The sequence below is a fragment of the Maylandia zebra genome, linkage group LG5 (genome assembly GCF_041146795.1).
Source record: "Maylandia zebra isolate NMK-2024a linkage group LG5, Mzebra_GT3a, whole genome shotgun sequence".
Lineage (NCBI taxonomy): Eukaryota > Metazoa > Chordata > Actinopteri > Cichliformes > Cichlidae > Maylandia > Maylandia zebra.
The window spans coordinates 31,822,138-31,834,149 of record NC_135171.1 but is presented as its reverse complement, the minus strand read 5'-3'; the positions used below and the strand labels follow the sequence as shown (position 1 = coordinate 31,834,149).

Here is a 12,012-nt window from a genome sequence, read left to right as displayed (position 1 = left end):
ATAAAAACTAATAAATGTCGTTTCACTTAAATCTATAAAACACACCCAGATCGCCCAGAGGATTGTTATTGGTCATATATAAAACTCAAATGGGAGTTTCAGCCACCCACCCACTACCTTTTGATTGCTATTCTTCGCGTTTAGTGACCACTTTCAGGCATTTCTCAACATCATTACTTTAACTGTTATTACACACTTTCAGCTATGAATTTACCACATTTGTGTCTTGATAAAGTGCTAGTCACACTTTTAGCCAAGAAGCTCCTTCTTTTAATTTATAATTTTAGCTACTATAATAACTGTTTATCTAGTTTTTCCAGCTACCAATTTCATTTGTTTAACTTTCTTTTTCTTTTTTTTAAGTAATCAGTTGGTCAACAATAATATGCATAGTCACCATTGCTTATACAGCTTTCTAGTGTGATTCCTCTTTATGGTTATTCTTCTGCTTTTGTTTATTTAATTAAAGAATATGAAAACAGAGCATGAGATGTTTGAGAGAAAGAAAAAACAAACAAACTTAATAAATTACAGTAACCAGATATACTTGGATATTAACCTAATGAGGAAATATCTATCTAAATCATAAAAAAGTACTGATATAATGAAATTAAGTTATAGGAAGGGCATTTCAAGGAGATACCATCTCTCCACTTTTCCTCAGACTGACCCTCCTGTAGCCTCATGAACCCAATATCAGGGCAAAGTGTGTAATAGACACGGCGGTCCATCATGTGTATGTCATGCTTTGCTTCTCCAAAGCATGAAATGCACAGGTGAAGTTGCATTACCAGCAGAGGGACATAGTATATCTAAAAAGCCAAGATGTTGCTCGTGACCCAGGAAGGTGTAAAGTAACTCCAGGATCAGTCTATGCCAGAAACAATTAAGCTAGGTGGCTAATATGCAGTTACAGATAAATATTTTAGTGATGTCTCTAAACGCTTTCTCGTGATTATTTTCAAGGTGAAGTAATATCATAAAATTCTTAAAGGGGGCGATATCTGACTCTGTAAATTGAAGTGCTGTGAGGTCTGGAAAGGTGGGATAAGATAGCCAAACGCTCGCCATGAAACAGAGCTTGATATTTTTCTATCTAAATGTGTTTTTAAACTATTTTGTTTGTTCATTTTTACTTTTACCTGAATATTTTAACTACATTTAACTAATAAATTCCACATATTTTTAACCAGCTATTGTATTTTTTTCATTAAGTTTGTTTAGCTAAAACCATAATGTTTTTATCCATACATGTGTTGAACTAATATTTCCAGATTTTAATAATTCAGCATTGTAGCTTCACATTATGAATGATTATCCATAACATGTTTTTGTAAATGGGTGAACAATCTAACAGTTTCAACTGTTTTGTTAAGCGAATTCAACTTTTTTCCACTTCGTGACCATTACTTATTTGTTTTAATCATTTTAGCAATTAATTTTGGCTGGGTCGGTCTTTTTATCTATTAACTTTAGTTAAAAGTGTTAACTTTCTTGCTCAAACACATTCTGCTCTTACCACTTCTTTAATTAAACTGTAATTTCAGTTTTTTCTTTTTTCCTTTTTGAGAAAATCTGTCCAAATACCCTCAAAAATGTGCAAAAATGCACCCCGGAGTACATGCACTCTGGTTGATAAAACAGACAACATAAAGAAACAGCATTAGTCTCACTCTCTGTGAGTTGATCTGTAGAAAACAAAGGCAGTGACAAGGTGGTAGAGTGGGGCCCCACTGTGCTGAATGCACCGAACTCAACATTTATTGATTTATTATTCCATTTCACAGCTATCTTAATGAATCCGCGGCATTAAACTGAAGAGTTATTGTCAATGACGTTTAGAGAAATGACCTATTTCATGGCTGCATTAGAAACATAATTAACTGAAAGGCTTATTTTTTTCTTTAGGTAATGATGCAGAGAAACCTAAGTAGCAGAAGAGTGAAGCAATGAAGAGCCGTGAAACAAAGGCAACAGAAGAAAAGGACGAGGGGAAAAAAAAAATGAAGAAGTGGTTACCATAGCAAAGCCAACATCAGCTTTCTTGAGGGCGGGGCCGTCGTTGGTACCGTCTCCTGTCACTGCAACCACCTGTCGGGTTTCGCCCACTGTGCTGTCGATGATGCCTGATCAGCAGAGTGAAACAACAAGAACCTAGTGAGTGCATGATCATTCAAAAAAAGAAGGGGGAAAAAAGTAGATCCATTTACAGCAGCTTGACTAAAGGTTTACATATACACGCAGATTTAAAGCAGCTCAACAGTCTCCTGTCAGAACAAACCCACCTTTGACCAGAGTGTGTTTGTCTGTGGGTGATGATCGAGCCAGAACACGCAGCTTGGGCCAAACTTTGTCCAGACGCTCTTGTTCCACCTAGAAATGACATGTTTAAGTTTCAAATAATCTTTTTCTAGCATATAAAAATAACCATCCCAGTTGGGTACAGAGCAATAATGGGGACTTGGAGCTTCATCTTTAACTGGACAAATCTGAGCACTTTGCTGGGCAGAGCAAGCAAAGCATAAGTCATAAACCTAATGCATGTGTTTGAATTTGCCTCGAGGCCATTTGCTGTGTCTGTCCTATCCAAATAAAGACAATGTCCGAAACTCCAGGACAGGCAGTGAGAGAAACAGCCAACTGCTTAAGAGTTAAACTGATTAATTGGTTAATGGGCTGCACTGATAGTTCTATAAGCTTTTCTAGATTTACTGAGCACTCAAAGCACTTTTTATGCTATGAGCTGCATCCATCCATTTACACACACTCATGCAGCACTTTATGTACACAAACACTCACACACTGATGGATGCATCAGGGGCAATTTAAGCTTCACTATCCGTACAATCAGTAAACAAAGCTCTCTACCTCCCAAACCCCCAAAAATCAGCTGATATAAGCTTAATGCAGACAGATCAGTTTAACATGATACTGTTGTAAAGAGTGCTGTGTGGACGGTATCAGCTGAACAGGTAAAACACTACCAAACACAACATCTCCCTTGCTCTAATAAGATACCTATAAGATACATTAGGAAACTTAATGTTTGCTGCTTTTGTACATAAGCCTTTGGAAGGGGGTTAACTCAGGGCCGTTAGGCCACCAGAGATGTAATGGGCTAGTGGAAATCTGGCATTAGCAACAAAGACTTATTGGGCCATATTGACTTAATTTGGTGGTTGTTTTGAGTTCATTTCAGAGTCATTCTCTGGTCAAAGCTTCTTTTTTTTTTTTTTAAACTTAAATGCTCATATGAATGTTGCTTGCAGTTGGATTCTTTTTGTAGTCGTTTTACCTCTCCCTTGTCATTTCTTATTTGTTGGTTGAACTCTTTGCCCTCCAGACACAGGAAGTCCTCCCCAGGCAGCAGGATGCCACACTTAGTCGCAATGGCACGAGCAGTGTTGATGTTGTCTCCGGTAACCATGCGCACGGTAATGCCTGCACGCTGGCACTTAGAAATAGCCTCGGGTACCTGGAGGAGAGTCAGAACAAAGGGACTTGAGCATTTTCACAGTAAAAAAAAACAAAAAACCTTGAAGATGAATGCAGAGTGACAGAAAAGATGAAGATGATTTTGAGTCTGAAACATAAGGAAGGACCCCTTGCCTTTAACCCAAATAAAAAAACTGTCACAAACATTCTGTTGGTTGTTTCTTCAGGGTCTTAAAAGATGTTAAAGAAAGAGTTTATACTGCAGCAGAGCTTGTGTGTAAGAGGTCCAATTCCAGCAGCAGCAGATTTTACATGAGAACCACCGTTGTTGTTCTTAAACCCACCCTGAGATTCATTCATCTCGGTCTGGGAGAGGTGATAGTGACTACACAAAGGTACACAGACGAGAGAGGTGCTGACTACTTCTTGTGCTCCTCAGGTGGTCCGACTGATATGACCAAAACCCAACAGAGGGCACATTTTTTGCTTACAAATACATACAAATGTTGCACAGTTCTCATTTAAAGTGCCTCAGCCAGGGTGCAGCATACTGTTTCCCTTCCTTAAGAATGGCTTCTTAACAGCCATCCTTCCACTGAGACCATTTCTGAGGAGGAAGTAAACAGTGGATCCCCTGAACGGCCAGCTTCATCTCTCTATTCCTGTGTCAGGTCTTTTTAGGCATCCCACTTCTTTTTTTGTCTTCCGGGTCTCGCTTTTCCTCATAATTTTAAGGACATATTACACAACATGCCAAGATATGCAGAGTTTTCATCTCTTTGGGAATCAACTTGTTGGAGCAAAGATTTTCTGCTGTCAAACTATAAGATCGTTGGGATTTTTAATGGATTTGGCTAAAGAAAAGGTACAGATGTGTTTTTCTTACAGGCTGTGAGTAACAAAGTTCCCAAAGACACAATTTAAAATTGTTTTTTTGCTAAGTTGTCTGCTATGTGTAGACACAACGCTGGTTCATTACCTGGAGTTAGTGACCTACGAATCATTCAAGCATCAAAATGCACCTGCTAAATTGCTTAAGAAACAAAAAAACATTCTCTCAAAGGTTTATGTACAAGGGCTGGGCTGAAAATGAGTGAAAAAGCAGCCAGTGTCCGAAGAAAAATGTTAAAAGAGCTTCAGAAAGCCTAGAGATCTATTGCTAAAGAGCATTTTTAAAATTAGTCTGGCTCCTTTTGTAGCACAATGTAAAGAAATAATGGGTGGCTCAGGACTTTGGCGCAACACTGCGGACACTTACATTAATTATAGTAAAATGTTGTAGGAAATGCTCTATGAATGGTCTGCATACATTACCCTTTAAGTTAATGAACCAATCAGGTTAAAAGGGGATCCTTGTGTTTCCTTAACTTTCAGCACTGACTGCTTGATTTTGGGGTTACTTGCAGTTACAAAAACACTTTTTCTGAACGTGAGGAGAAAAAATTATTTGTAGCACAAAGCCAAAATATTCAGTCTTGTGCCCATCACAAGTTGTGAAGAGATAAACACTGTGCTGCTGATTGACTCCTGCTGCTCTCCGGTTATTTCCATCCTGTTGGTGATCTTTGTGCTCTGACATTAAAGCAGCAGGCAGCAGCACTGATGCTTTCTCAGCTTCATTACAGGCCTCATTTAACACTTCAGAGCATCCGGACTGTAAGATCTGGCTAGGACAAACTTCGGTCTTCATGTTAGGAGAAAGTTAATGGCATGCTTACACAAATATAACAATATAGTCAAGAGCAGCCTCTCAGATGAGTTTCAATCTCAATGAAGAAAATTTAAGCTCCCTGTTTGGTCTGTTTAACTTATTTTTGCATCATCAGAAAAAACAAGCTGCACACCACAAACTCTGATTATCCCGTAGATCTACTGATCCCTGCGTGAAGTCTGGATTATTGCAGGCAACAGAAGCAGCAGCCTCTTACTGCTGTTTAGTAAAGCAACAAAGCTATTTCCGGCGCTTTTCATGTGAACAACTGATTGCAACACTATGAACGTCTTTGAATAGGGACCTTCTGGAAGTGTGAGAAACAAAAACACACACAAATGGCACAGAGCTGTTAGCGAGAGGATAGGGAGGAGGACAGCGGGAGGTAGAAACAACTGGATTATCTGTCAGTCTGCATGCATAGACAGCTTATCAGTCCTTTTACCTTTTTTTTAGGCAAAGTGGAAATTATGTAAATTCATCTCCCATGAAAATACAATATTTATCAAGGCACTGGGATGTGACATATGACTGAATGGTAATTATGTAATCCATAATTACAGTGTGTTTCTTGTTGAATAACATCATGGTCTCTTCCTCTCTGCTCTCACTGACTGTTAGGTTATCCACACTTCAGGTCAAAAGAGGAAATGACACATCGTGAATAGAAAAGTCTTTTTGGTGAACAGCGAACATTGTTTTATGTTCAGCCTTTTTATTCGGAGCTGCGGTTTTGCATGGTTAAAACAGATCCACGATTTTATCTAAACAGCGAATCCCAAACAAATCTGAACAAAAAAACGTCAAAACCATATAAGACGGGAAATGGTAAGCCCATGCAATTCCATACTAACCACCACTAACCACTGAAGCTGCCATGGAAATCTATGGAAAAATGGTCCTCATATCCCTTACTCTGTGACTTCAGTATAGTTTCCTGATAAGTTTATGGTCTCAATGACTAGCTTCAAATTATGCTGATCACATTAAGAATCAGAAAAGAAGATCCCTGTCACATTTCAAAACACCAACATGGCTACGCTGAAACCATTCACCTTGGGGTTTCGTAGCAGTCTGGCCAGTCGCACAGTCCTCTTTAAATATCTTTGTAAAGGGGGCCCTCTATGGTTGTCCTAATGTTTTTGTCATATATACACAAAGCGATGGATACTCTTCCAACAACAAGGTCAGTTTATGTGCAAGTAGTGCCTATGAGCTAATACAGATCTGGCTGTCAGCAATGAAGCCCCATCCACCTGTTACCGTTTATGAGGGGCAGCCAATGAGAGGAATGGTGGCTGCACCACAGTCCAGTATAAAAATAAATCAGGATTATTTTCACCTGTGAATCATGCTAAGCTACCACAGTGGTATTCAATTGAAGTAATTTGGACCAAGAAATGTGCATTAACTTCATATTTAACTGCACACATTCTGAGCTAATGGTGGAATGGAAAGCATGTTGGTGCATTTGTTAGCACTGTTACCTCACAGCAAGGAGGTTCCTGATTCAAACCCTCTGATTGGCTCGGGGCTTTCAGAGGACATTGCATGTACTCTGATGTCTTCCCAGAGTCTCAAAAATGCATGTTAACATGCGGGTTAATTTATGCTTGTTAATTAGCCACAGATGTGAAAGAATGCTTGTCTGCTTTTCTGTGTAAGCGCTGTAAAGAACTGGCAAACTGTCCAAGGAGAAGTCTTTTCCTCAGCCTATGACATCTGGGATAAGCTCTAGCCTAATTAAAACGATGAATGGAAACTCTTTTTATGACTTTAATATTTTGTTTATATGACTGCTTTGCAACACAGTGTTTTCAACAATGCTACAGAAATAAAGATTGGGATGTTTGGCCATAAACACGCCCAAAGAGGAAAGGTGAAAATGATAAGAATAAATAAGCTGTATAAAGATTCTTCAGCAGGTAACATCATTGATTTTGAAACCTAACGGCACATTGGCCAACATGAGCTGTTAACTACAGAGAGCATTTTGATCGGTGGTGCTGTACCTCAGGTCTGACGGGATCTTCGATCCCCACCACGGCGATGCAGGTCAGTTCGTTGAGGATGTCATTCTCAGCGTCCCAGTCTGGCTCTCCAGCCTCAGCAGGAAAGTCCCTGTAGGCCACACAGATGGTCCTCAGCCCATCGCACGCCATCGGCTCAATCACCTTTCGCACCATCTCGTCACGGTCCTTGGGCTTGAAGACACGAGGCTGGCCCTGGGCGTCCAAGATACGAGAGCATCTGGGAGATGAGAGAGAATCAGAGGAAGTGAAGGGAGATTATAAAGGTATACCAAAAAGGTTACTGTGTCCACCCAAGCAGCCATCTTTCCTCAGACTGTTTGTTCTTACTTCCTCAGGATGATCTCTGATGCTCCTTTGCTGTACATCCGGAAGCCTCCGTCAGCGTTCTTTAGCACCGTGCTCATGGATTTGCGGGAGGAGTTAAAGGTGTAAACCTTGTAGAGTTTCTCTTCGGGGACTTCATCTCTGATTGGCTGGTAGTCCCTCTTCAGCTCCAGCACCAGGCCCAGCAGAGCACATTCAGTCTTGTTACCCACATGGCGAGGTAAGCCGCCTTCTTTCTCCGGGGGCTGAGGAGCGAGAAAAAGTTTGGAGGTGCTTAAACATGATTAAAGTTACAAGCAAAGCGGGTCACTAGGAACATCCAGCGGTTCAGGTTTGTTTGATGTTTGCTGGTTCAATCAGAGAAGCTTGGGCTCCAGAATTAATCAAATTTTAATCATTTCATTGGGTCTATACGCACAAAACAAGACCATCTGAAGAACACAACGCTTCTGTAGCTGCAATTCAGGTACATGTGCAGGTTAACAGTAACTGTCAGTCATGTTGGTGCCATGAAACAGGTTTAATACTATAATTTAAAATCACTTAACACACATGGTGACACATATCTAATAAATTAATATAATAAATTATATCAGATAAATGATTTTAATTAAAATGTTAGTATTCATTTTTCTTGACTTGACATGAGCCAGCGTTAGCTTGGGTTTCAAGTCCAATATGAACACAGCGATGTACTAGGAGATTTTAGAGCACTTCATGCTTCCATGTGAGGACATGCGTTATGGAAATGACAGTTTCCTTTTCCAGCAGGAGTTAAAACCTACACACAGTGCCAAAACCGCAACCAAACGGTTTGTTGGCCATAATTTTACTCTGTTTGATAAGCGAGCCAACTCCACTTACTCTGAATCTACGGGGATATTGTCAGGGAGAAGAATGTCCAATATAAAAAGAGCTGAAGGCTGATATCAAGCACTGCGGGCTTCAGTGACACCTCAGCAGTGCCACAAGCTGATCATCTCCATGCCACACCGCACTGATGTTGTAATTCGTAACTTGAAAAGCATCCAGTGTGTAAATGACCATAATTTTCAGACACCAGACATTTCTGTATTGCCATAATCATCAAAATGAAATAAAAAAAAAAGGCTTTATATCTAACATATACAAAATATATCAGAGATTACTTTTTTGAGATATTTTCATTATCTGACTACCTCTTGTTTTCTCTGTCATGATGACACTCGCTATAATAAAACTATGGACTACCAAACACTAATAACACTACATACTAGTCTACATACTGTAATAAGAATACAGTACTTTGATCTGTAAAATAGATGGTTACTGTATGTAGGTAATGCGTTACCACTTTCTGCTTGGGGTGTGGAGGATAAACAGAAGGACAGAAAGCTCCCGGAGCGAATGCTGCTCACATTTATGCACACCTGAGGCCAAATTTTCAGAGTATGGCAAAGTTGTATGTTTGTGAAGAATGCGATCAACAGTTTGTATTGGCTCATAAATATACACTCAATATAAGAAGGGATGATGCTGAATCTCATTCATTAGATTGTGCTCAGATTTTTCTGGTATGTTCTTTGCTTAGATGTTTTTTCTCCTGTGTAATCATCAGGAAACATTGTCCCAACTATAGTTACTGCCTCAGGCAGGCACTCATGTTGCAGTTTACATGCTTGTCAGTCTATACTCATAACTTGCGTAGTGAAGACTTCCATTAATAAAGCATTTATCACAGCACAGCTTCTTTCTTTAACATAAATGAAATGTTAGGCCCATAAATAACTGAATATTCTCTGTTTATTATCATAGATGCTCCAGAGCCAAATAATTGCATTTGGAACACCTGAGTGTCACTATTTGTCGATGTGATAGTTAAAGACTCACCAGGATCTTGGTGGTGTACGCTGAGTTGATAGAGATGCTGTTGACCATTATTTCCAAAGTATCCGGCTTGATAGCATCTGGTTCTGGGACAGTCTTGTAGTGCGTATCGCCGATGTATGCCTGCACCACTGTCATCCGATTCATAGTCAAAGTACCCGTCTTGTCGGAGCAGATAGCCGTGGCGTTGCCCATGGTTTCACAGGCGTCAAGGTGACGCACCAGGTTGTTGTCTTTCATCATTTTCTAAGGGATGGACGATGAAGGTGCACTCATTAAAACCTCAGCGTCTCTGACATGATTTTGAGAGGATTCTATTAATGTTAAATAATTCCCTCCTGCTCACCTTGACAGAGTAGGCCAGAGAGATGGTGACAGCAAGCGGCAGCCCCTCAGGGACAGCGACGACCAGAACTGTCACACCGATGATGAAGAACTTGACAAAATACTGAATGTAAATGGGGGTGCACTCAGCTAACCACTGCCGACCCTGGACCCCAAAGGTGTCGATCACAAAGTAGAGGATGAGGATGATAACTGTCACCGCCGACATGATCAGACCTGGGTGGAACAAGAGCAGTTTTCCATTAAAGTCAAGTAAGCTTTTTTTAAGGGTTTTAAGGTTTCTACAACACGTATCTTTAAACCTTCAGTTTCAATCCTTTGGGACTGAGGCTGTTCTTTTGTTGCTGTGTTCCCAGTTTCTATGGACTCCTGTGTTCCTCCATCTCTGCTAACTTGTTTAGTCTCTGTCTTCATGTAATTTTGTAGTTTACTTTCAAGTTTTTCATGTACCTGGTTCTAGTTTTACCTCCGGCTCTTTCCTCCTTTGCAACTGTTTTTCTAGCACTCATTAGTTTTACCTGTCTTTAATTACTTTCCATTGTTTCATGTAATCAGTCTCTGTCTGTATATAATCTTGTCTTTCCATAAATCCTGTGTTTGACATCTGGATTCCTGTTTTATTTACTCCTTTGGGAATTATGTTTACCATTTTCAGCTGTTAGTAAATAAAGGCTAATTTTTTTGTTAGCATGCCTATCTTCTCTAACCATTTTATGTCATGTATGATGTTATAATCTTGGTGATCCAATACCTATTATCTTATTTTGTATTCAGCAACTTATACTCACATTTTAAATTGACTTACTTGACTGATCTGCACTTCTTGTCCACATTTCATACTTTTACACATTTTTTTCTAAGCAGAAGACACGTCTGCAGTGACAAGTGCACGGGACTGTTAATGTTTACCTTTAAATGCTTAATTTAATGACATTGTGATCATTATTTGAGTGACGACATTTGTGTGTTGAAGAACACTGTAAAGGCTTAGCTATTAACAGCCCACCATGACTGTGTCTGCAGCGATTAATGACACTTGTTCAGTGAACCTATTCAAGGTTGTTAAGGTTAATAAAACCAGCGTTCCTGGAACGCAGTGTGTCTTAACTCATGATGGAAATACAGCTGCTCAACTTCAGCTTTCTAAAGTTGGTCAATCTTAGTGCATTTTCAGATTGTAGTCCCCATTATTTGCTCAAAAAAAATCCACTGAGAACTGACGTAAAAAGTATCCTTAACTTAAACTATCTTTTTTTCTGATTTCCTGCCTCATTGGAAAGGCCGGAATGTCCTCTATTGAGCACATCAGTAGGGTAGCTCAAATAAGTCAAAAGATATAGACCAAAACCAAATGTCCATTACAGAGGACATTTGGAGACTATGGCTTAGTTTATTAGGTTTACGTGACTTGTCCACATTAAGTACTGCAGATTCAGTCACATTCAAGTTATTAAAAACCTTCTTTTATTTAAATTAGCATTTTTTAAGCAAAACCAACCTGGTATTTTTCACAGTGCTGTGGCAGCACTTTTCAGATCTCTTGTGGTGCTTTTAAAGATGATCTGATGAGCAGTCCTGCTGAAGACCTGCTGGCAAACTCTCCCTGTGGTCTAGCCTTTTGGGAAATATTTAACCACACTGTCCCCAGTCTGATGCTACTACAAAATAATTTTGATTGCATGTCATCCCCTTTGCTTTCCATGTCTCTGTTTCTATAGTCAACTACCAAAAGAAAATACACTTTAATCTTTAATCTATTTATGCTTTGGTGTCTAACTGCACTGATTCCGGACTGCCAACACTTGAATATGTCTCGCTTGTAAAAAATTGAAAGGTGGTTAAACTATGATATTTAATAAGGCAGTGAAGTCTGGATGCCTGTAACCAGACAACATCCTGAATATCAAACAGGTGAGGGGAAGTAACAGAAAATTCCCGTTTGTGTTTCTGTACTTCATCTCTCCTGTCAGTCACCTCCAGTCAAAGTGTTTGGCCCAAATTCTATTTCTGTTCGGTAATGATGTCCTGAAAACCCCTTGGTGTATTAAGGTCAATTGAAATGACACAGAAAATGCTTTCAATTCCGGGATGAATCGTGTCCCCAATAAAAAACATCCATCCAATAGAACTGAGTGCATTTTGACCCTCAGCCTCTTCGTCCCTGCGCTGCCTGATCACTTTGTGTGCTATTAGAGGGCAAGACACACTTTTTCTCAAATGTCGTCTTTGTGAGAGTCATGTAGCAGCATAAGTTTCATTTCTATGTATCTAATAAAGAGACTTGTTTAGGATCTACTA

General features: G+C 39.6%; 1 protein-coding gene across 8 annotated transcripts in view; it reads right to left on the bottom strand.

The window, feature by feature from the left end:
- Positions 1 to 12,012, bottom strand: part of LOC101473100 (plasma membrane calcium-transporting ATPase 1) — a 131,900-nt gene that overhangs the window by 22,688 nt on the left and 97,200 nt on the right. For all 8 annotated transcript variants that reach the window (XM_076884215.1, XM_004547402.5, XM_076884213.1 and 5 more), the window contains 7 exons: positions 9,716 to 9,930; positions 9,373 to 9,615; positions 7,507 to 7,748; positions 7,159 to 7,396; positions 3,296 to 3,475; positions 2,286 to 2,373; positions 2,020 to 2,126 (listed from right to left, as the gene is read on the bottom strand). In XM_076884215.1, the coding sequence (XP_076740330.1) occupies positions 2,020 to 2,126; positions 2,286 to 2,373; positions 3,296 to 3,475; positions 7,159 to 7,396; positions 7,507 to 7,748; positions 9,373 to 9,615; positions 9,716 to 9,930 (1,313 nt within the window). The remainder of the gene's footprint in view (positions 1 to 2,019; positions 2,127 to 2,285; positions 2,374 to 3,295; positions 3,476 to 7,158; positions 7,397 to 7,506; positions 7,749 to 9,372; positions 9,616 to 9,715; positions 9,931 to 12,012) is intronic.